The sequence below is a fragment of the Acanthochromis polyacanthus genome, chromosome 22 (assembly GCF_021347895.1).
Source record: "Acanthochromis polyacanthus isolate Apoly-LR-REF ecotype Palm Island chromosome 22, KAUST_Apoly_ChrSc, whole genome shotgun sequence".
Classification (NCBI taxonomy): Eukaryota; Metazoa; Chordata; class Actinopteri; family Pomacentridae; genus Acanthochromis; species Acanthochromis polyacanthus.
Window position 1 is genome coordinate 24,714,815 of NC_067134.1, and position 22,560 is coordinate 24,737,374.

General features: G+C 44.7%; 1 protein-coding gene across 1 annotated transcript; it reads left to right on the top strand.

Annotated features, from left to right (window-relative positions):
* The first annotated feature begins 37 nt into the window (after nucleotides 1-37).
* LOC110952205 (A disintegrin and metalloproteinase with thrombospondin motifs 5) lies at nucleotides 38-20,622 on the top strand. The gene is given in 9 exon segments (XM_022195638.2): nucleotides 38-2,604; nucleotides 2,607-3,011; nucleotides 11,655-11,787; nucleotides 12,011-12,178; nucleotides 12,658-12,941; nucleotides 14,059-14,242; nucleotides 14,328-14,503; nucleotides 14,581-14,756; nucleotides 16,119-20,622. Coding segments are annotated over 9 exon segments (2,892 nt in total). The 5' UTR covers nucleotides 38-1,923; the 3' UTR covers nucleotides 16,804-20,622.
* Nucleotides 20,623-22,560: the final 1,938 nt, after the last annotated feature.

The window sequence follows — 22,560 nt, forward strand, 5'->3', positions numbered from 1 at the left end:
CAGAGGAGGAGGTTGTAGAGGAGCCAAAATGCTGCTATCTGTGTGTTGTTTCGGTGTCGCTTTGGAAAGTTCATTTGCTGCTACCGGCTCGCAGCTGCAGCACTTCTCATCTTCTGCAAAATCTGTGGCAGGAAAAACACAGTTCCTCCCGTGATCAAACATCCCTTTTCACACACACACACACACACACACACACACACACACACACACACACACACACACACACACACACACCTCTGGCTCTGGGGCTGTGGAGATAGCTACACTTGACAGTTTGGTGTAAAGGAGAAGCAGTCAGGAGGGGGGAGATGAGATGAGACTTGAGGACAGGAAGGGAAAAAAGAGCCGGGCAGTGGGGGTGGGAGATGGGTTGCATAACAGCTGATTTGGACACGAAGTTCAAGCCTGACACCAGATCTAGGTGCAGTGGTGGCCGTCTTCAGGTGGCAGGGCCGGAGGTGGCATTTTTAGGGGTCATGGGGTGAAGGTGAAGGTGAACCTGCCCCCCCTTTTCACTCTAGTTTGAGTTTTTTCTCCCGTTTGGATGCATCTGTGTGGGTGATACCACGGCGGGCTCTGACAGGGGTGCCTCGGCTTTACGGCGGCAGCACACCGTGTTCCCGTTTTTGGCTTCCGCCGTCCGTCCACCCACTCCCTGCTCGCTGCATCCCACGCCGCTCCAGAAAGGCTTTGGATTAGCGCGCCGCTCTGCAGACACTGTCCTCTGGCCGTTTGAAAACTTGATATCTGCTCTTGAGTTCTGTGCGGAGCTTTGTGTTTGTGCATCCACAAAGCGGAGGCCTTCCTCTTTGGCATGCAGACAGAAACCCCCCTCCGTGATGTGCAGAGGTAATAGCTGTTAGGTGACTCAGCACATGGAACTTTTAAGACTTTTTTTCTCTCCTCCTGTTGGCTGCCCTCTTGAGAGCTTGTGTTTGTGCATGAGAGGTGACTTCAGTGAGCCACGCATGGCTAAATCCCTCTCAGCACACAAATATGACATCCCACTGGCAGCGGCACACACTTCCCTACAGCTACAATAAATAATCAAGACAGCTCACACACCTGCAGAGTCACTTTTTTCTTGACTTTCTCAAGCCCCAGCGAGGCCGTGCAGCACCCTCAGACCTCCTCCTCCTGCTCTAACACGCCATTAAACGTCTCACATGGGAACAGTGAACTCCCAGAGTTCTTATTCGGGAATGGCTATAAATTATCTATCCCCCTCCTCTTTAGTTTGCTAGAAACTCTCCAGTTAAATCCTGTTGGACTTCAATTATTAAAGCAGCCAAAGTGGCCAAAGTGTAAAAATAACAGGCTGGTGTTTAGTGGAGACGTTTTAAACCCTGTTGTGGCTGTTCCTGATGTTTTATGTAACCTACAAGTGACACCTTGGATTTAATGAAAACCTAAGCAGGGATTCAGTTTGCCTTCAGAAGGATGGAAACAACAGAATCCTCTTTCCTTTGCTGAGGTGAAAAGGGAAATCGTCCTGTGACAGCTTTGCTCAGGTTTCTCTCCTCTCCTCTCCTCCAGCACTTGACTTTACTCTGATTTGAGGAAGAGAGGGAGAGGGGGAGAGACAGAGCGAAGAGGGGGGTGGAGGAGTGGTGATTGAGCGCAAAGGGGGCAGGACTTTTTCTCTCCGGGTCCTATTAAGAGCAAACTTTGTGTTTTTGTTCTCCAAGTTCAGCTCAGTGCTCTCCAGCCTGCACACACTCCCTCTCTGCTGCGCTTTCTTCTTTCCCTTTCTCCTTCCTCAATGGTTTTGTTTGGCTGCCTGTTGGTCACCACTCAGTGTTTTTGCATGGGGGATCCGGACACCGTGAGGATGCGCTTTCTGGAGGAACCAAAAGTTGTCTCTTCGGTCGCTCCTGGCTTGTTTTAGAGGATACATTGATGTTTTTCGGGTTGGAATGAACAATGGTGCGGCTCCTTGGTGCTCTGGCCGGGGGCATGCTCTGGTTTCGGCTGCTGCTGCTGTGCGTCGTGGAGTTGGAGCTGGGAGCCGGCGCTTCTACTTTCCAGGGTTTCTATCTTCCACCTGCGAGCGGGTCGCTTCTCGCACCTGCCCGGAGAACAGACGGGGTGGTGAGGACCATTGACCGGATTTACCACGGAGGAGGGAAGGTTGGGTACCTGGTGTACCTGGATGGGAGCCGCTTTCAGCTGGACATGGAGCGGGATGAGTCGGTGCTGTCGCATCACTTCAGCCCCCAGTATGTGCTCGCTATGATGGGTCAGAGTACTGCGGCCGTGCAGCGGGAGTGCGTGTACCGCGGGACCGTCAACTCCAACTCAGAGTCTCTGGCCGTGTTCAACCTGTGCGGAGGAGGTCTGGAGGGCTTCTTCGCCGTGAACCAGTCGCGCTACTCCATCACGCCGATCATCAGGGCGAAGGGACACGAGCACGACGTGCGCGCCCTGCAGGACAAGGACGCGGAGAGCGCGCTCCACGTGTTCACGCGCGAAAGTTTCAGCTTCGAGGCCATGAGCGAGGGACGCGAGAGCTGCGGGACGCGCGACAGGCGCAGAGGACGCAGGGATGCGGCGGGAACACGGCGGCGCAGAGGTCGAGGGAAGGCGAGACGGGAGGGAGGGGGCTCAGCAGAGACAGCGCAGGTGGACGGGACTGGTGGAGCCGGTTCGCCAAAGCGGCCGCTCCGGAGCCTGGAGCACGGCGAAAGAGGTCGGTCTCCCGCGCCAGGCACGTGGAGCTGCTCCTGGTGGCGGATGACACCATGATCAAGAAATACGGGAAAGACTTGAACCACTATCTGCTCACACTGGCCTCCATCGCGTCCAAACTGTACGGACACGCCAGCATCGAGAACCCGATCCGGCTGTCTGTGGTGAAGGTGGTCACGGTGGGAGAGAAGGAGAAGGGGCTGGAGGTGTCCAAGAACGCAGCAGCGACGCTCAAGAGCTTCTGCAAGTGGCAGAACCAGCAGAACCCGCTGGATGATGACCACCAGCATCACCATGACGCCGCCATCCTCTTCACCAGGCAGGTAAACAAACTTCCGGCTTTACGCGCCTCCACCTGTGCGCGCACCGAGGCGCCGTGCCGCTTGTCTTCCCACACAGGGGAGGAGAGGCGGCTTAGCGCCCTGGTGTGATGCCAAAGCAGCGAAGTGACGCCACAGTTTGTTATGATTTTGTGGGTGCAGCTGCTTCACTGTGACTGAAAACTTGACATGGCGCGACTTGGGTGGCTTTTTACGCATAACCACGCGATTTTTAAATATTTAGCATCAGCATCACTGCGCGTAATTTCCCTATGAGCCGTTATTTCTCCCAACTGTGAACCAATTCCAACTGCACAAGCTGCTTCCCTCGTCTCACCGCTTCAGTGTTTCTTTTCCTCCTCTAAATGTTTGTCTCACATCTTCTTTTTTTGCTGAATCTTTCGTGCGTAAATGCAGCGCAAAAACAGCCATAAAAAACTGTGTTTCCTGCGCCTGATGTTTTTCTAGGCAGGCACTTCTGTCTCCAGTCTCCCCCTCCCAGTCCCCTGACAGCCCCAATGCCTTGTGTGATCTGAGGCGCGTGCTCGTGGCCGTGCACGCACATTCTTCCCATTGTAGGAGGTTCAAAATCAGCTGCTGGGTGCATCGCGGAAATATCCCCCAAACTCCCCTTAAACAACATTTAATTTGATTGTCATCCCAGTCTTGCACTTCCTCCCCTCTTCTCTCTCCTTCTCCCTCTCATCACTCCAGTCTGCACATTTTTTCCCAGTTACTTTTCCAGTGTCTGTCAGCTGGGGCTGGGAGCTGTCAGAAAAACAAACACATCCACCCTGTGAGAAGCCGTACGTTTACTGAGACCACACTCATCTCTCCCTTCTTTCACCATCCCTTTCTCTCCCCTCCTTCCTCCCTAGCTGCCTGGTCCAAAGCCGCAGGGCAGCAGCAGCAGGTCTGCATGCATTTTTCACCTCTCCGGGTGTGGCTTTATGGTGGTTAGCTCCACTTGACGTGTCAAATAGCTTTGCGTTGGATTGCGGTGGGTTCAAGTCATGCAAGGTCTTGTCATCGTGGCTGGGGGTTAAAAGGAGAAATAAAAACACACACACACTGGTGGTATTACCGAGGATCCCCTGCACTTGTGCATAGTTGGCACTGTCATGCATTGGCAGGGCAGCAGGTAGTGAATACCTGAGGTCAGCAGGCTGGGTTGTGTGACTCCTCGGTAACACCTGCAGCAGGCCTGACTGAGAGATCCCAGGCTGGAGGAAGTGGCATCCTCGGGTGAGGGCAAGGGGGTCAGCCGGGTATGGAAACACTGATCCAGATATGAAGGCATGGAGCTCAAAAAATGCAAAAATTCGGCAAAAAAATCCCCAAATTTCTGCAAATTCGCAAAACATTCAGGAAGAAAATTAAGTTTCCCTTAAAAGTTTTGATTAAATTAAATCTCCTCAAATTTAGCAAGAAAATTCTTGTCAATATTTTCAAAAAATGTGGAAAAATCTTCCAAAAAATCCGACAAATATCTAAAGTGATTCCATATATACCAGTAAAACTTCTATTTTCTTTAAGAACATTCGCATAAAAATCAACCAAATTCGCAGGACAACACGAGGGTTAAAGTGTTCCACAGTTTGGCACTAAAATCTAACCAGAGAACAGCGTGTTTTATAAACCGCCAGTTTTCACCTCAACAACATCCGTCAGCACATTTTGTGTCTCACCTGTCAGGGCGTTTGCATTATTCATCCCCCTCCCTCTGGACCTTCTTTCACACTCATCTCACCTTCACTGCTGAACCTGCAGGTCAAACTATAGAGTTAAGCTGTCACCGGAGGCTATAATCATCTGCCATGGCCTCTGTAACACAGCACTGACCTCTGAGGAACACTATGAGGTGGGATTTGGAGTGTTGTGTGTCACATTTCTTCAGGACGGACGAGTAAATCTGGTGACAGAACGCATTGTGATCTGGCTTCAGGGCCGTGAGCCACAGCCTTTAACTTTAACCACCGAGCTTTTCGGGTATTTAAAGAATAAAACAGAACAACAACAATGCTGCAGAGGTCAGACGAAATAAAGGACAAAAAAAACAAGATTGAATATTGCAAAAATGAGACACAAAGCAACAAAAGCGAGAAACAAATATGAGAGAAACGACATGAAACAAAACAGAAAATTCAACAAAAAGAGTTACAAAGCGACAAAAAATGGACAAATGACAAAAACAAGACAAAAAATGACAAAAGCGAGAAACAAAATGACAAAAAACAACTAAAGTGAGACAAAAAGGAAGCACAAAATGACAAAAACGTAAGACAAGTGACAAAAGTCAGACAAAAAAACAAGACAAAATTTGATAACGACACACAAAATGACAAAAGAACAACTTGTCATGGTTTAGAATTTGTTTAAAATGTATAGTTTTACAAATTTCCAATCTGCAGTTCATGTCTTCTCTGTAATTTTTACACTTTGAGGGCCGGATTGGAGCCTCTGGAGGGCCGGTTTTGGCCTGCGGGCCGCATATTTGACACCTCTGCATTAGAGTTTCCACTGACAGAATGCCAATGAGTAAAAACTTAATCTGGCTCAGGGACCTCATACCTTGCTGCATTTTGACTTAAAGAAGAAAAGAACTGATTTATGGCAAAGGAATGTGGTAACAGAGAAGGCAAGCTGAGATGTGGTGTAGATTGAGCTCAGATGTGCACGAGAAGCCTGATGTTTGACTGCACTGAAGGACAGATGGGAGTTTCCATATTCAAATAGCTCATCTTCCTGGAGTCAGACCGGTCCATTGTTCCTTGAAGGGGAGAGCGCAGGGTTGGAGGGCTCTTTGTGGTCGGGTCCAATTACCCCGACACCCCGTACCCGTGGTTAGCTGACCCGTGTGGCGGTGTCACCCAGTTCCACACATACCAGCACCGGAACAAAACAACGGCCACATTGACTGGGACTTCTTCTGTACATGGGAACATTAAACGCCTTGCATGGCTGTGTTGTTGTGAGCTCGGACAGCAGACAAAGCCCCACTATAAGAGCTGCAGAGGCACTGTGAAGATCCGGACATACATGTGTGTGTTTGTTTTTTCATTTGCTTCAAATATTTAGACAGACGTTGCTAGCAAGTACACGCGATGCCAGCGATATCGAAGCGCTGACCTCTTCAACTCAGGTGAAGTTTGGGTCAATTTGATTTCAACTCAGTGCAGGTGAAGTTTAGTCCTTCACGGATGTGGGTTGAAATCACGTACAGCGAGAGAAGCCAGACAGCAACAAACAGCCTCCGAAGAGCAAAGAGGATTAAATCACTGGAATAAAGGGAGATTTTCTTAAAAATATGAGTTTTTGGTCCGGATAAAAACACAAACAAGAGATTGAAGGTGAATTTGTGAATTTAAGATAAGAGCATCATCCCAAATTGGTTTTGGAACTTGGACAATGACACATTTAGAAACGCGGATTCATGCACAAGGAGAAAATACAATAAATATCCTACTAACTAAAGGTTATGATGGATTATCATCCCTGCCTTATAGTTATGTCATCCAGCCTCCTGTGTACACATAGTTTGGACTCCTCCCTCTCCTCTGCTTTCTCTGGGTCTCCACGCTGAAGTGTACATTTCCCAGCCCTCGCCTCGTCCCTCTATTTGTTTAAAATGTTCTTGATACTTCATCTGGCATATGTTGAAAACCTGCAGTCCAGTCGAGAGTTCAATCTGCCCATCGGTGACTTTAAAGCTTTATCCTGTTTGCAGTCATGCTCTGAAGTTTCCTCAGGTGTCCATCCATCCATCAATCCTCTATACATCGCTTTATCCTCACTAGGGTCATGGGGGGTGCTGGAGTCTATCCCAGCTGACTCGGGTGAAGGCAGGGGACACCCTGGACAGGTCACCAGTCTGTCACAGGGCTACATATACAGACACACAATCACACTCACATTCACACCTACGGGCAATTTAGAGTGATCAGTTAACCTCAGCATATTTTTGGACTGTGGGAGGAAGCCGGAGTACCCGGAGAAAACCCACACATGCACAGGGAGAACATGCAAACTCCATGCAGAAAGATCCCAGGCCCACCCCGGGATTTGAACCAGGGATCTTCTTGCTCCAAGGCAAAAGTGCTAACCACTACCCCACTGTGCAGCCCTCAGGTGTCCATGCAAAGAAATAATTTATGCAACTCATCTGGGGATACATTATTTTTTTTGTGTTAAGCTCTGAGTCATTTCTCCTGAGTCTGATCCGTCGTCTGTCTTGTTGTTGCAAATGTTGAAAGCATGAACAGCGACATTGAGAACTTAGATAGATAGATAGATAAAGTGAATAATTTGGTTCACGTCTCTTAATCTCAATGAAAATTTTCCATTGGTGAGATTAATGTATTACAGTAATAGTCTCGGTTGTACGTTTGTCGGCAAGTTGACGTTTTCTCTTTAACTCTAAACCCAAAGTTATGGGGACATCATTTTATTTTGAAGGTCTCTGGTCCAAAACTGGAGTGGACCAGTTACTATTCCGACCCGTTGATGGTGTTGTTTGGAAAGTTTAGGGCTCTAAAAGTTGGGCGCTTATCAGTTGTCATTTCTGTAGGAGATGTTACAAACCGGATGATCAACGGATCAATCAATTAGTTATTTGGTCTATAAAATGTCAGAAAATGATCATCAGTGTTTCCAAAAGCTCAAGATGAAATCTTCAAAGGTGTCTAATGTCTAGTCACAGAGTAGCAAAGAACCCATCCCAGATAGCAAACTATGGGTGAATCAATGTTGAATCTATGTTGAAATAACGTCGAAATTATACAGAAAGCGCAAGGTTGATAAAATGTTGAGTCAACGTTTGCTTTTCAACCATAAATCACACTTTACCCAGATAGCAAAAGATGTTAAATCAATGTTGAATTAGGGCTAGGAAGGTTGAATTGTGGTTACAGTTGAAGACTGATGGTTGGATCAACGTTGATTCAACAACATTTTGTCAACATTGAAGTCTGTGTTTAAAAGATGCCATTGAATCTACATTGTATTTTGGTTTAATTAAAATGTTTGACAGGTCAATGTTTAATTAATGTTGAATCTATGTTTGCAAACGTGAGCTATGTAAGCAAACGTTGACTCAACATTTTATCAACCTTGCGCTTTCTGTATAATTTCGATGTTATTTCAACATAGATTCACCCATAGTTTGCTATCTGGGATTCAATCATTTTCACATTTTTCTTCTTAAAAACTGAATCAACTGAAGAATCACTGCAGCTCCACATTAAAGTGGTGAACGGATGATTGATATTTCCATCTGTGGAGCTCGGCAGCCTGCAAACTGCCCTCTGAAATGTTACCCAAGCATCCCAGGTAGCATATCAACCTGCCTCAGGAGCAAAAAAAGAACTCAATCAGCTGCTTTTATTTACCTTTGGAGAAAAATGCGTCGTCGCTCATCATTTGGCAGCCTGTCAGTCACCGGTGGACGGTCATTAGCGAGCCGTGCAGGCAGCGGTTGCTTTGCTGGATTCGGCTGCAGTTGGTTTTTCAGATGGAAGTTGTGTGTGTGTGTGCATGTGTGTGTCTGAGTCTGGCAGGCTGTTTGTTTAACACCAGCTTTGGCTTCGACTGCAAGTGGTCCAGTACCTCACACACACATAAGCTCAGCTCTGATCGTCTCCTGACCTCTGCAACCAGCTCGCCACCTGTTCTCCTGTTATTTCTGCCAACATTACTGTAACTCCTTGTTCTCTCAGTTCTTCTCCTTAATTTCCGGCAATCCTCCATCCTTTCTCCCCCCGCCGGCGTCTGATTCCTGAACTTATTTTCCTTTCCCTCCCTCCTTCCCCTTCTTTTTTTCTTTGCTTGTCTGTAAAGGCCTTTGGATGAAAGCGAGTTTAGGAAGAGACTTTGTAAAGTAAATAGATGTGAGTTTTCGGGGTTAGTTCGTGTTTATGTCACTATTTAAATCAGGAGATTCCCGCTTTTTTTTTTGCCCAGAATGTTTTCGTTTTGTGAAGTCATGTATACAAGACAGAACGAAACAGAAACAGCTCTCATACACAAGAGCCTGGGAGGGGATGAATGAATAAATAAATGAAATGGGGAGAGGTGTGAGGAGTAGTGGGAATCGAGAAAAGAGAAACAGAGCAAAGCAACTTCTGTATACGATGAAAATAATCAGACTTCTTTGTATGGTTTTGAACCCTCGTGTCGTCCTGTAGGTCAAAATTAACCCGTTTTAAAGTTTGAAAATGTGGAAAAAAAGTATATTTTCACAGTGAAACTTCTGATGTCCACATTTTCAGCGTTTTGGAAAACTTTGAACATTTTTTGGTAGAAAAAAGAAATGTTAAAAATGTTTTAAAGAAAATATATGTATATGTAATCACTTGAGATGTTTTTAGGATTTTTTTGAAGAATTTTCCTAATTTTTTGAAAATATTTGCAAGAATTTTCTTGCCAAAATGGGGATTTTTTAAAAATAAATTTTTAAGGAATTATTAGAATTTTCTTCCTGAAGGTTTTGCAAATTTTCAGAAATTTTGGGGATTTTTTTTTGCTGAATTTTGAGATTTTTTTTTCAGACAAAGAAACACTGTTTTTTTGGGTGCCCATAAGTGAGGACAACAGGAGGGTTAAGCAAGTAAACAGTCAGAATCCGCCTCTGTTTGCTACTCATGTCTACAAAAGCACACTGTCTTCCTGTGTGTGAGCGTTTGTAGATTCACTGTATGAGCCATTGCGTTGCTTCTGCTTGAAATTCTTATCTGTGTTTGTGATTCAGTCCCACCCAGTCGGTCAGTCATGTGTGTGAGTGCAGAACACAAGGCAGTTTGTTCCAAAGCGATCGGGCCGGAACGGGTAAACACTCTCCCCACAGAGCCTCTCACACACGACCCAGCAGGCCTGTCAGCACCACTTAACATGACGATTCATCCCCTCCACGGGACGCGCCTCTCATGTGCACATGCATGGATATTTGTCTCCGTACGTCTGGGGAGACAGACGTTGTATCTGCGGTTTTGTGTAGGCACTCGTGCACGTGCACCAGGCGCCGATGTGTGATTAGCCGATTGATCGGTGCACTCAGCCCGGGGCCTCATCTGCATGGCCATGTGTGGGAATCAAAACAAAGATCGATACTGTGCATCTGGCATCCCGTGAGGCAGATGGAGGAAGGAAGTGGGCATTAAAATCAAAACTGCATCGAGAATAAAAGGAGAGCTTCAGTCGGGGACAGAGGATCAGTCAGTGAACAGCGTTAGATGACTGTAGCAGTGGTAAACATGGCAACAGCTTTACAGAAAGAAAGATGTTATTTTTTTGGTTGGATGGAAAGAAGTGTTGATAAATGACCGCAGCTTGTCGAAATGCCTTCCCAGGAAGTAGTTACTACTGACATTTCAAAAAATGGAGATTTGTAAATGGTTGCACTCCCTGTACAGACATTAGAAGCAGCCCAATGTTTCTGCCTGTTCATGCGTTAACACACGACTAAGGCAGTAGTGTGCACGTGGATTGGAATATGTAGATATGATCTACTGTGGTTTGGCGCAGAGTCCTACAAGCAGACTCTTGCAAAAGATCCAAACGGTGCAATAGCAGCAACTTGGTGTCCATGATGTTCCCACAAAGTGTTCCCAAGATTTATAGATGATGTGTTCTCAAAGAGCCACTGTTCTCAAAGATCTATTTTTGAAACACTTTTCTTTGGGTTTGTTTGGTTCATTTTTATTCACCAAGACTCAACACATTAAATGATTCCCTTTGGGTGCCCAGGTAACTCAACAGGTTGACCTAAAAACTGCGGCTATAGACCCTATGAAGCAGTCATGGTTCGATTCCTACCCATACCCCTTTGCTGCAGGTCATTCCCCCATCCTTGTTCACACTTTCCTGTCTTCCTCTCACTCTATGACTGTCAAATAAAACTGAAAAAGGCTAAAATATATATATATATATATATATATATATATATATATATATATATATATATATATATATTACAAAAAAGATTCCCTTTGAGCAGCTCTTTGGCCACCGTGAGAAGAAAAACAAGATAAAACCCCAGAACTGCTCTCAGGGAGGGTGGGCAACTACCTCAACTGGTTGGGGTGAAGAGAAAGAAACATAAGGATAGCAGAGAGAAACATACAAACAACACCTAAGCGAACAACAAACAGTGGGGAGGTTGGTGAGATCAGAAACATGCAGCACCAGAGCCACAGATATCTGAAGACACAAAGTTAATGATGTGCATGAATAGTAAGATTTAGATAGATAGAGAAAGAAAAAAGAGGTGGAAAGTCTCCCAGTAGTATAGACCTATAGCAACATCACTACGGATGGTTCAGGGCCAGCAGTAACTATGAGCTTTATCAAAAAGGAAAGTTTGAAGCCCAGTCTTAAAGATTGAGAAGTTGTCTGCTTCCTGAACCCAAAATTGGAGCTGATTCCACAGCAGAGCAGCTCCAATTCTACTTTTGGAAACTCCTGGAAGCACACTGAATCTGAGAGTGAAATGCTCTACTGGGATAATATTATAATATGATAATTTTAGATACAATGGAGCTTCATCATGAAAGGTTTTTGTATGTTTTAGATCTGGAAGTTCTTGATTTTATGTGAGCCAGTGATTGCAACTGTTCGGTGTGGATTTAAACGTGCAGTGTCTCCTCTGTCCAGGACCTCTGTGGCCACCACTCCTGCGACACCCTGGGAATGGCAGATGTCGGCACCATCTGCTCTCCGGAGAGAAGCTGTGCTGTCATCGAGGACGACGGGCTTCACGCTGCATTTACTGTAGCGCATGAGATCGGTAGGCATAGATACGCACACAACATGAGGATACAAGCATGCCCGGACATGCATGTGCACATCTGTCAGCCTCTTGCTGATTAATATCACATGAGTATTGTCTGATGTCATGCACCTGATAACCTGAGCATCCCGAGCATGTTTTCTTTTCTCATTCTTGCACATCCCAGACAAGTCCAGTCATTTCTCACATAACTTCAACTCCTTCCCCTCTCCGTGTCCAGGTCACCTGCTCGGTTTGTCCCACGACGACTCCAAGTTCTGCGAGGAGCGTTTCGGAGTGAACAGCGACAAGCGGCTCATGTCGTCCATCCTCACCTCCATCGACGCCTCCAAACCCTGGAGTCGCTGCACCTCGGCAACCATCACCGACTTCTTCGACGACGGCAACGGTGAGCGTGGGAGAAAATGAGAAAACGATAAACGCTGCTTGCAGTTTAGAAAACATCTGTGCTTTCCTAGTCAGTGAGAACTTTTCCCAGGCTGCTGAAGTCTTACTTTCTCCGTCTCCAAATTGCATCCATGTGAATTTGCGCGGCGATACCTTTCACTGAGAGCTGTTTACTAGCGAGCAAAGCTATAATCTCTGTTAATAAGGAGTTATTTACAATCCCGTTAACTTCTTTAAAGAGTGTAGATGTGAAGCAGCCAAAAATCAGGATGAGTCATACTTGGCATTCCGGTTTCATCGAGCCGTCTCATTCATGATGCCTCTAAAGAGCTGTTGTTGACAATTTGCTTAGCGGTTTCATGGCTTTCGGCGTTTCAGGCTTGACAGTATCTGCAGCACTTACTGAGTGACACGGGCCTAAAGTAGTGCAACACTCTTACACAGAAACACCAACAATCCCTCCTTTTTCTTCTTCCACAGCCGAGTGTCTGCTAGATTCCCCACGTCAGCCCCTTCTGGGCCCCGAGGAGCTACCAGGGCAAAGCTATGACGCCGTCCGGCAGTGTCGCCTGGCCTTCGGACCGGAGTACACGGTCTGCCCGGGCATGGACGTATGTTCCCGGCTGTGGTGCGCCGTGATTCGCCAGGGACAGATGGTGTGCTTGACCAAGAAGCTGCCGGCGGTGGAGGGGACGCCCTGCGGAAAGGGTCGCATCTGCCTGCAGGGAAAGTGTGTGGACAAGACCCGCAAGAAGCACTACTCGGTAAGGAGGGGACAGATGGCAGGGAGACAAAAAGGGACCAAAATCCAAAATAGAGTTCTTTTTATAGTTCAAAAACTGATATTTTAAGCACTCAACTTGAGACAAAGGGAATAAACTAAACATGCAGCACACAGGGGTGCTTTTCAGACCGAAGATGAAGAAGAGGAAATGTCAGATCCCTTATGTGATTTCATTGTGTGGTCGGCTTTTTAATGCCACCGCTGATCTGAGCTATTTGTTCTCTCGGCCTTACTCAAACAGATCTAAATCGAATTTGGCCTTAATGAGTTAAAGGAGCAGATCTGTTCTTGGCAGGCTTTCGACACTGTGTGTGTATCAGGGGAGGAAAAGAGAGTGAAAGTCAGAAAAAGAAAAAAAAAGTGGAGAGAGCGAGCAGGAGAGAGGGAAAGAATATTTTCTTTGTGTTTATTTGTCACATGACGTTTGATGAGCCTGACTCGATCCTTGGCAGACGTCTGAGTGCGTGGATCAGGCCCAAGTTCTGACTCGCTTCGTTTTCACCGCCTTGTATGACGACCGGTTTACTGCTCGCAGCAACCTTAAACCCCCCTCCTCCTCTATTTTAGCCTTCAGAATCCTTTAACCTCTTCACATTTCTTGCAGTGTGATTACAGATTAAGTAGCTTTTACTGTGGAAAGAAACAAGTAATAGAAAGGCTCAGCAGTGGAACTAAAATGGAAAAGCCGTTTCCAAAAGGATTACAAAATCGACTTTGTCTCATAAAATGTTACTTATCCAGTCCTTTTTATCACTGATGACTCATATACCAGTGGTTGGAAAAACATAAAAATAAGCTACCTGAAGAATTTCATTCAGACGGTTCCTCAGGGGGAAGCATGTGATCTTTCTATTCTGGTCAAACCGGTGGCTCTTTAGCTATTGTCACATGGCGATCGACTGCTTCTTTTTCTTTTCGTCTGCCACATTTTTCCTTATCACGGGCGTCTCTCCGAAGGCTTCGACATATAAAGCTTGTTTGATATGCGCTAATTGTTCCGTCTTTCCTTCCCCTCTGATCTCTCCTCTGCTGTCATTTCTCCCGACCCTCACATCCTCTTTCATCTCCTCTCCGTGCTCATCATTTCAAACTCTCAGGCGTCCAACCACGGCAGCTGGAGCTCTTGGGGTTCTTGGGGTTCGTGTTCGCGAACTTGCGGAGGTGGGGTGCAGTTCGCCCAGCGTCTGTGCAACAACCCGCCACCACGGAACAACGGACGCTACTGCACGGGGAAGAGAGCCATCTACCGGTCCTGCAACGTCACGCCATGCCCGGCGTCGAGTGAGTGTGACAGCTGAGGATGCACAATAGTTTACTAGTTCATTGAGCAAAATACATTTCAAACTTTTCTTTTTCTTCCTCCCAGATAAGAGTTTCCGCCAGGAGCAGTGCGAGGTGCGCAACGGTCCTCAGACAGATCCTAAAGGGGTGAAGACTTTTGTTGAGTGGGTGCCGAAGTACGCCGGAGTTCTACCTAAAGATGTGTGCAAGTTGACCTGCAGGGCGAAAGGAACCGGATACTACGTGGTGTTTTCTCAGAGGGTGAGTCAGCCACACAGTGAAGATGCAGCGGATTTAACAAACGAAAAGGACGATGACGACGATGTCTTTGTATTCAGGTGGTGGACGGGACCGAGTGTCGTCCTTACAGCAGCTCAGTGTGCGTGAAAGGCAGGTGTGTCCGGACGGGCTGCGATGGCATCATCGGCTCCAAGCTCCAGTTTGACAAGTGTGGGATATGTGGAGGAGACAGCACGGGATGTATACGAGTAGTGGGAAACTTCACCAAGAAGAGGTACAAAAAAGAAGCTTGCATGCAAAGATTTACAGATGTGAAAAGATCAAATAGTTCCCTGTTTAGTCTCTGAAGATGTAGAGGTATAGTCTTTGTTAGCTCTTCTTAATGTTGTCTACCTGAGTTGTTATTTTTTAAATCCACTCTGAACAAACAAGAATCAATATGTATGTTGCTTTAAATGATTCATATGGAACCCTCGTTGCCTAAGGCTTGTTTATATATTGAGTTTTTGTGTTCCCAGTGCCTCTGCTTCTTCACTAGCAAGCTAATACTTAGCTCCACCGCTCTGAATCACTGCCCAGATTGTTGATTTGCTAAGGGTTTTAAAGTAAATCAAGTGACAATCTGATTACCAGGCTAATGATTTCAGATTTATACTTCTATTAATCTACCATAAATCTTTCAAAAACGGCCAACAGACTCAGCTGTATTATTGTTTTAGAGCAGACTGTTTATACACATTATTTTCTGAGATGGTTTAATGTGGAGTTTTTTGCTAATTTGCTAACAAGTGAGGCTACGTTCAAACAAAGGGCAGCTCTGAATCAGTTGTATTATTTAACCCTTCAAGCAGTTTCCATGGGTTTTTTGCCTCCACATTTTCACTCACTGTGGGCTCATTTGTAACTGCAATATAAAGTCCTGCACCTCAATGGAAATGGCACACTCACGGCTACAAGTAGATGGAATCCAAAATGTGCAGTGACAAAGTTATAATGCTGTAAATCATTTTCAAAAAGAAGAAACCAAGTTTACATTACTTTCTGTATTTATTTTACAAAAATTGAACCAACGTGTACAACATTTTCCTAAAATGTCACACCTATACTGGTGAAAAAAATGGTGACTTCACATACTATGGTTTTAATTTTTCCATCTTACTTTGTCTCATGTTTGCTCTGAAGTTCAGCCAAAACATCCTTGAATTTTTCTCATGTGGCTGCCAGTTGGAGCAGAGTCATAGATAGCTTAATAGCTGCACTAAGGAACACAGAATTTTTTGTTTTTTACAGGATCTTGTTACCACAGATGATTGATTTTTGGCAAAGGTCTTATCTTCCAGCAAAACAGCGCATCACATTTGATTAGCTGAAGGACTTTCAAGTACTTTAACCAACAGTTCAGCTTTTTTGTAACCCTTTGATGGTGTGAGTCAGGAGATACCCATTTTCCATTGAATTTGGGTCACTTTTAACCCATGTTGGGCTTCAAATTGTGAAAGATGTAATGTCTGTCATCCCATCCGCTTGTTTTGGGGTTGAGTGGGTAAATGCTGTCATCTGTTTCAATATAAAACCAGCAATGACAAAAACCATCTTGTACTGATCTGACTCGTCTACTTTCTCTCCTGCCAAATAGTAAGGGCTACACTGACGTAGTGAAGATCCCCGCGGGCTCTACTCACATCAAGGTCCGGCAGCACAAGGCCAAAGACCAGACCCGCTACACCGCCTACCTGGCCATCCGACGGCCCAACAGCGAGTACCTCCTCAACGGCAAGTTCATGATCTCCACCTCCGAGACAATCATCCCCCTCAACGGCTCTGTGCTCAACTACAGCGGCTGGAGCCAAAGGGACGAGTGGCTTCACAGCATGGGCCCCGGGGCTCTGCTGGAACCGTTAGTGATCCAGATTCTAGCTACGGACGCCAAAAAGCCGCTGGACGTTCGCTATAGCTTTTTCATGCCCCGATGGACGGCACCGCAGCAGCCGGCGCCTCCGCTCATCCCAAAGTCGACGCCTTCACAGAGCACTACAACAGCGTCAACCACAACGAGAACCACCACCACCAGTAGCACCACTACAACTTCCTCTGCTCCTCCCGTTCTGGTCCCAGGGCCACCTACAGCTCCAGGTCATTCAACACCAACCCCAGGGCCACAGTGGGTAACGGGGCCCTGGATGATCTGCTCCAGGACTTGTGACACTGGTTGGCAGAGTCGGACAGTGCAGTGCAAGGACCAGGATGGGAAACTGTCTAAAGGCTGCGTACTGGGCGCCCGACCCTCTGCCTTCAAACACTGTCTGGTGAAGAAATGTTGAGGCGGCCGGAGAGGGAGTGAATTTTAAAACAATTTGTAGGAACAAGTTGTAATCTGCACATCTCATAAAGGTCTCAAGTGCTGGATGGATGTAAGACTATGAACTATTAAGACGTAGAAGCTTGAACAGGACTGTGAATGTTCGTGGAGAGCGCCAGGACCAGACACGAAGAGACTCAAAGACAAGTTGGCATGGATGTACCCGACTATATGCCAGAGGAAGGACCTGGAGTCATAGTAGCTATGCAGAGCATGACAAGAACGGAGGACTGTTTCCACACCATAGTGACGAGTATCGCCTTGGCATAGCTAGAGACTTAAAGTTGCATGTCATTTCCACACGGACAATAAGTGATTGTCTTTACTTCAGTCTCCAAACCGTGGAGGCTTAGTGTGTGTTGCCCTGTAACGGCATGCGTGTTGTGTCTTTGTATGCTTCCTTGTGTTCTAATCACTGTGGGAATTTGAAAGTCACACCTCTTTTGTCATGAGTGTGTCCAAGACAAGAGCCCCAACCACGGGAAGCAATCGTTCTTCATCTTTCCATCATTTCTGGCCGTATGGTAACCCCAATCCACCACCGTCATGCCATCCTAGGTGATCATCTCCTGATGTTTTAGTCATTAAGTAGACCATAAACAACTGTTGGAAACATAATAGCTGAGAAAAGGCAACTCTGACCAAGGAAGACCTCTACTGATAGATTCTAATAAATGGCGATCTTCTTCATTGGCAGTTTGATCCCTCTACTGTCCTCATGTTGAGGCGTCCAAAAAGACCTTGAATTTGCTCCTGACGTGGGCGTCGCACCTTGCACGGCACCATTGTCACCATTGGTGTTCAATAAGGTGGATGAGAAACAGAATGTAAAGCTACTTTGGAACTGCTAAGCTAATAAAAGTGCTATAGGAGTGCAGACCATTTACCAGTTGCTGTTGAGAAATGTGGTTGAAATGTTCAAGTTACAGAGGATGTAAATACGTACGATGGCTCTGGATTAGGGTTACCAATATGTCCCAACTATAAACAGGCGTCATGTTGAGAACATCCCCCCCCAAAAAAGCCTATCGAAATGATTGTTCAGGCTGCATTGGAGGATTCTTTGACGGCAAAAAACGAATGGGGAAACCCTGACATTTTTTTTACTGGATTATATCTGAACAGCAGTTATTTTGTACAAAGTAAAGAAGCTAATCAATCATATGCAGTAAGTGTCTTGATCCTCTGAAACAGGTCAGAAACTTTATCCCTTCTACTGAATCTGATAATCACCTGTACAGTGTAGAAAACAGCAGCATTGCATCGTGGGAAAGAAACCGACAAAGCTGCGAAGTAACCATGACACTCCTTAACAGTTATGGAGGTAAATGATGACTCACAGGTTTGGGGCAATGCTTGATTTTTATGTCTGTGTAGTGTGTAAGTGTGTCTTCATGTACCCAGGCCTGTGTTTTACGCACATACACTATGTACGGTGAACATGAGTTTTATTGTTTTGTTTGTTCTCTACTGCATCTTGAAGCTTCTCACTCTCAGTTCCACTTATATCAATCATTATGCTGGTGCTGGGAGGACTGTTTTTTTGTGTGTTGGTTAATATCTGTTTGTCTGTTTATCTGTTTAGGAAATTATGCTAATTTGACAATGTGTGCCCTGGATACTCGCAACGACAGCAAGAGATATACTAATGCAGTCATCACAGTCCTTTTGCAATTCATCTCTTTCTGCGGTCTTTTCATCCATGTTCTTTCGCTCGTTTGACATTCTGTATTTTTTGGGGGGAGGGGGTAATGATGGGTGGAGTTGGCCACAGTACAAAACTTCTGAGTTTGCCACGAAAAAGTTGGGGCATGGCGATCACGTTACACCTGGTGGAGGATATTTAAAGGTCAGGAAGCCCAAGACAAATTGTAGGTTTTTGCAGCTAGAGCCTGAGCAAGAGCTTAGTGGAATTTAATTTGTTCACACGTTTACAGAAAAAAAGATGCTCAAAACAACATTGAAACATTCCAACAACAACTCCATAAAGATTGCTTTAGTTATTTTGACAATTTACAGACCTCACTGGTCTTCATGAAGTGTTTTTATTATAATTTTTATGCCTTTATTTTGTAGTGGCAGCAGAGAGAGACATAAAATGTGGGAAATGAACCTTGAACCAGAGACTCACTGTTCAGCACATTTGAACCCCTCTCTTAGGACCTTAAACCCCTCAGCTGTCGGGTCGCCCCACTGTCAGCGACTTTATTAGAATGATTTTCTACTGTTGCAACAGTCTGAATGACAGCTAGGGAACACTTGTTGGAAGTGTTGTTGCTGTTTAATTAAAGAAAAGGCTGGAAATTTTAGGAAAAGCACAACAGTTTGAAGAGACAATCAGCGCTGCCAAGATACAGTTCAGTAAGATTAGCATTTAGCTAGCTTGGCTCTGTCTAAAAACTGTAAAATGGAAAGTGAAGCATACACAATGTCATGTTTATTTGCTATTTTTAGTCAAAAATTTACCCCAATTTTCTGCTGTTTCTCATCTTAATGCTAAGCTAACAAGTAGTCAAACTTCTCAACTAACTCTACGCTGTGATTTAGGTTGGATCTATTGAATAATAACAATAATAATATATCCCTGTTGAAAGTCAAATGGTATAAATGCACCCCAGTTTGCCCATGTTTCTCGTCTAAATGCTAAGCTAAGCTAACAGACTGCTGGCTCCATGTATGAGTGGGGTATCAAACCATTCAGCGAAGTCTTGGCAGGACAGCAAATGAGTGCATTTCTAGAAATATTCCATGTAACTTCTATGAACTAAGTCTTCCACCCATCCTCATAATGTAGTATAACTGTTTCTGTCCATACAATGTAATATTAAGCTTGAATACAGTTAGAGAAGATTAGCGTAAGGCTAGTTCATCTCCATCCAAAGATTGAAAACCTTGTTTATTTACTTATCACAACAATCAAAAGGTAAAAAATTGCCCTTAGTTTGCAATTGATTCCTGTATTAATGTTAAGCTAAGCTAACTGGCTGCTAGCTGCAGAGTGTATTTGAGTGTGGTGTCAATCTTCTCAGCTAACTCTCAGCAAATCCGCTAAAATGTAGGTGAAGCTGAGAAAATATGAACATTTGGGTGAACTAAACCTTTAAAAATCCTTCCAGATTCAATGCATAAAAAGCTGCATTAAGAATGTCAGTTAATATGCTTCAACATGAGGATCTTTTTGTGGAATACAGTGTAAAGTTAATTACATAACCTCTGGACCGTTGGAATACTTTCCTGTATTTGTGTTAAAATATCTGGCACCCATTATGTTCCTGTGGCAAACCTCACCCATCTGGCACCCTCACAGGAGAAAACAAAGCATGAGAAACATTTTCAGACCCCAAGTCCTCTCTCCTCCCCTCACACGTCCAGATTTATTTACACAATGTAGACATGTTTGTACGACGAATAGATCTTTCATATATGTGTTAGTATTCAAGCATATTTAAACAGAAAATGTACACGTAACGATCCATCATCTACACTTTTTTTGAGTATTTCCGACACACACACACAAACACACAACCTACTCTGACACTTCCACTGGGGAGACCGACGACAGAAAACACAGCACTGAACTTGTAATTTATTTGTTTGTACAACTGCTATGTGTGAATAAAAAAAACAATGAGATGAGTTTTATTTATTATAGTAATTTTGTATCAAATTACTATTTAACTTAGGAACATGACTGTGCAGAATCATTCCTTTGTAAGAATATAGTGTTTTCTTTTTAGTCATCCACATGAATATATGTATATAAAATCTATATATTTAAACATCTCTGTGTGCGTGTCGTTGCTTTTGTTGTGAGTGATTGGTCATGTGGTTTAATTACTATCATCCAAACAGAATAACTTTTTGGGGCTTTAATCTCATCAAACTAGAAATGGAAAAGAAAACAGGAAAAAATAAATGAAATTATTGAAGATTACATTTTTTAGATCATGTGAAAACCAATAAATGTTGCAGAAAACTGCACAGACAGGCAAGCAACTGAAGAAGAGCTCATTTTATTTGCTAAAAGTAATGACTGATCATATGATTTGGATTTAAAATATAATATTCAAGTAGAAGAGCCTCAAAACTGTCATTTAGTGCTGAGTAAATGCACAGTAATCAGCCACAGCCTTGAATGCAGTCACAGGTGAGGTGAGTTACACTGATCAGCTCGTTTAGGATCACACCTGTCCAGAGGTTTGATGCATCAAGCAGCAAGTACTGTAAGGAAAAATTGGAAAAATGAGCCATGCAAGGATCTGAGAGACTATGATAAGGACCAGACTGTGATAGCAAGACGTCTAAAGCCCTATTCGCACGGGATTAGTATTACCTGGGGACCTCTGGTGATTTGTAGTAATTGCTTTGACATGTTTACTGTTGCTATGATGACTACATACCACATCAAAAATGATCATCTTAAGCCGAACCACAAGCTTTCCATGAACCTAACCTAGTGGTTTTTGTTCCTAAACCTAACGAAACAATAACAATAGTGCTGTTACAACATCGTTGTTTTTTTTAAAATGTATTTAAAGTTTAGTCGTGCGACCGGCATGGACGTGACAACAGCGGATGTTGTGACCGGCACAGATTTGACGTCATATCCGGGCTGTAAATTCCAGTAAACACAGACATTCTGGGGTAACTTACAAACTACCAGAGGTCCCCAGGAAATACTAATCCCGTGCGAATAGTACATTAGTGTGTAATTCCGAGTATGGAGTCGACCGAAAGTGTTCCAAAGAGTGCAACCGGTGAATCAGGAGCCTCATGAGCGACCAAGACTTCCTGGTAAGTGAAGACTGGCTTGTATGATCTGATCCCACAGAACTACTGGATTTGCCGTGGCCTGACATGACGTCTAAAGTGTTTTTTCCTTGTAAACAGTTCCTGAAAGCCGCAAGATCCCTTAATTGTCTCTATTTGCATACAGGAAGTGTTGTTTTCTTCATGATTAAAACTTAAAAATTGCTGCTTCTATCTGACACTCGGTGACTAAAATGTAAAATGTGGCTTTTTGCACCATCGTAGCTACTTCAAATGCTGCTTTTTACTGTGTACACAGGATGATGCATTGTTTCTTCTGCAAAGCTAGACTAAATCAATGCATTGATTAAAAAGTGCCAAAGAGGTATTTTTAACATTTCAGGACATGAAAAGTGGCATTTTGACAGTTTGTATGCATCTGTCATGACAAAAAGTAACACACACACACACACACACACACACACACACACACACACACACACACACACACACACACACACACACACACACACACACAAAAAGGCAATTGCAAAATTATTTATTTCAAAAACATAACAGAATTTAAACCAGCATTGCCGGTGTAGGGGAGTTCAACGTTAAGTGGTGCAAAAAATAAGTCAAATATCAACCAACAAATCCAACTAGGTCTCAGTAAAGAGAGCAACACCAACTGAGAGACTTTTCACACCATTTTTAAAAAATAAATGCATACAAAAGAGACTATTTACGGTGCTTTTGGCTTTCATATGCAGCGGTGTGTTCCTCCACCGGTGTCAGTGGGATTCGGTGGAGGAAGAAGGCAATCAGCTTTGGATCTTGGCATTCATGTGGGCGTTACTGTCACTCCTATCGCCCACCTTTGTGGCATTTCCTCTTTCTGCAGGATTATGCATTGGTGAGAACTGGTTTGAGGAACACGGCAAACAGTCCACCTTCCAGCCTGCGGGAC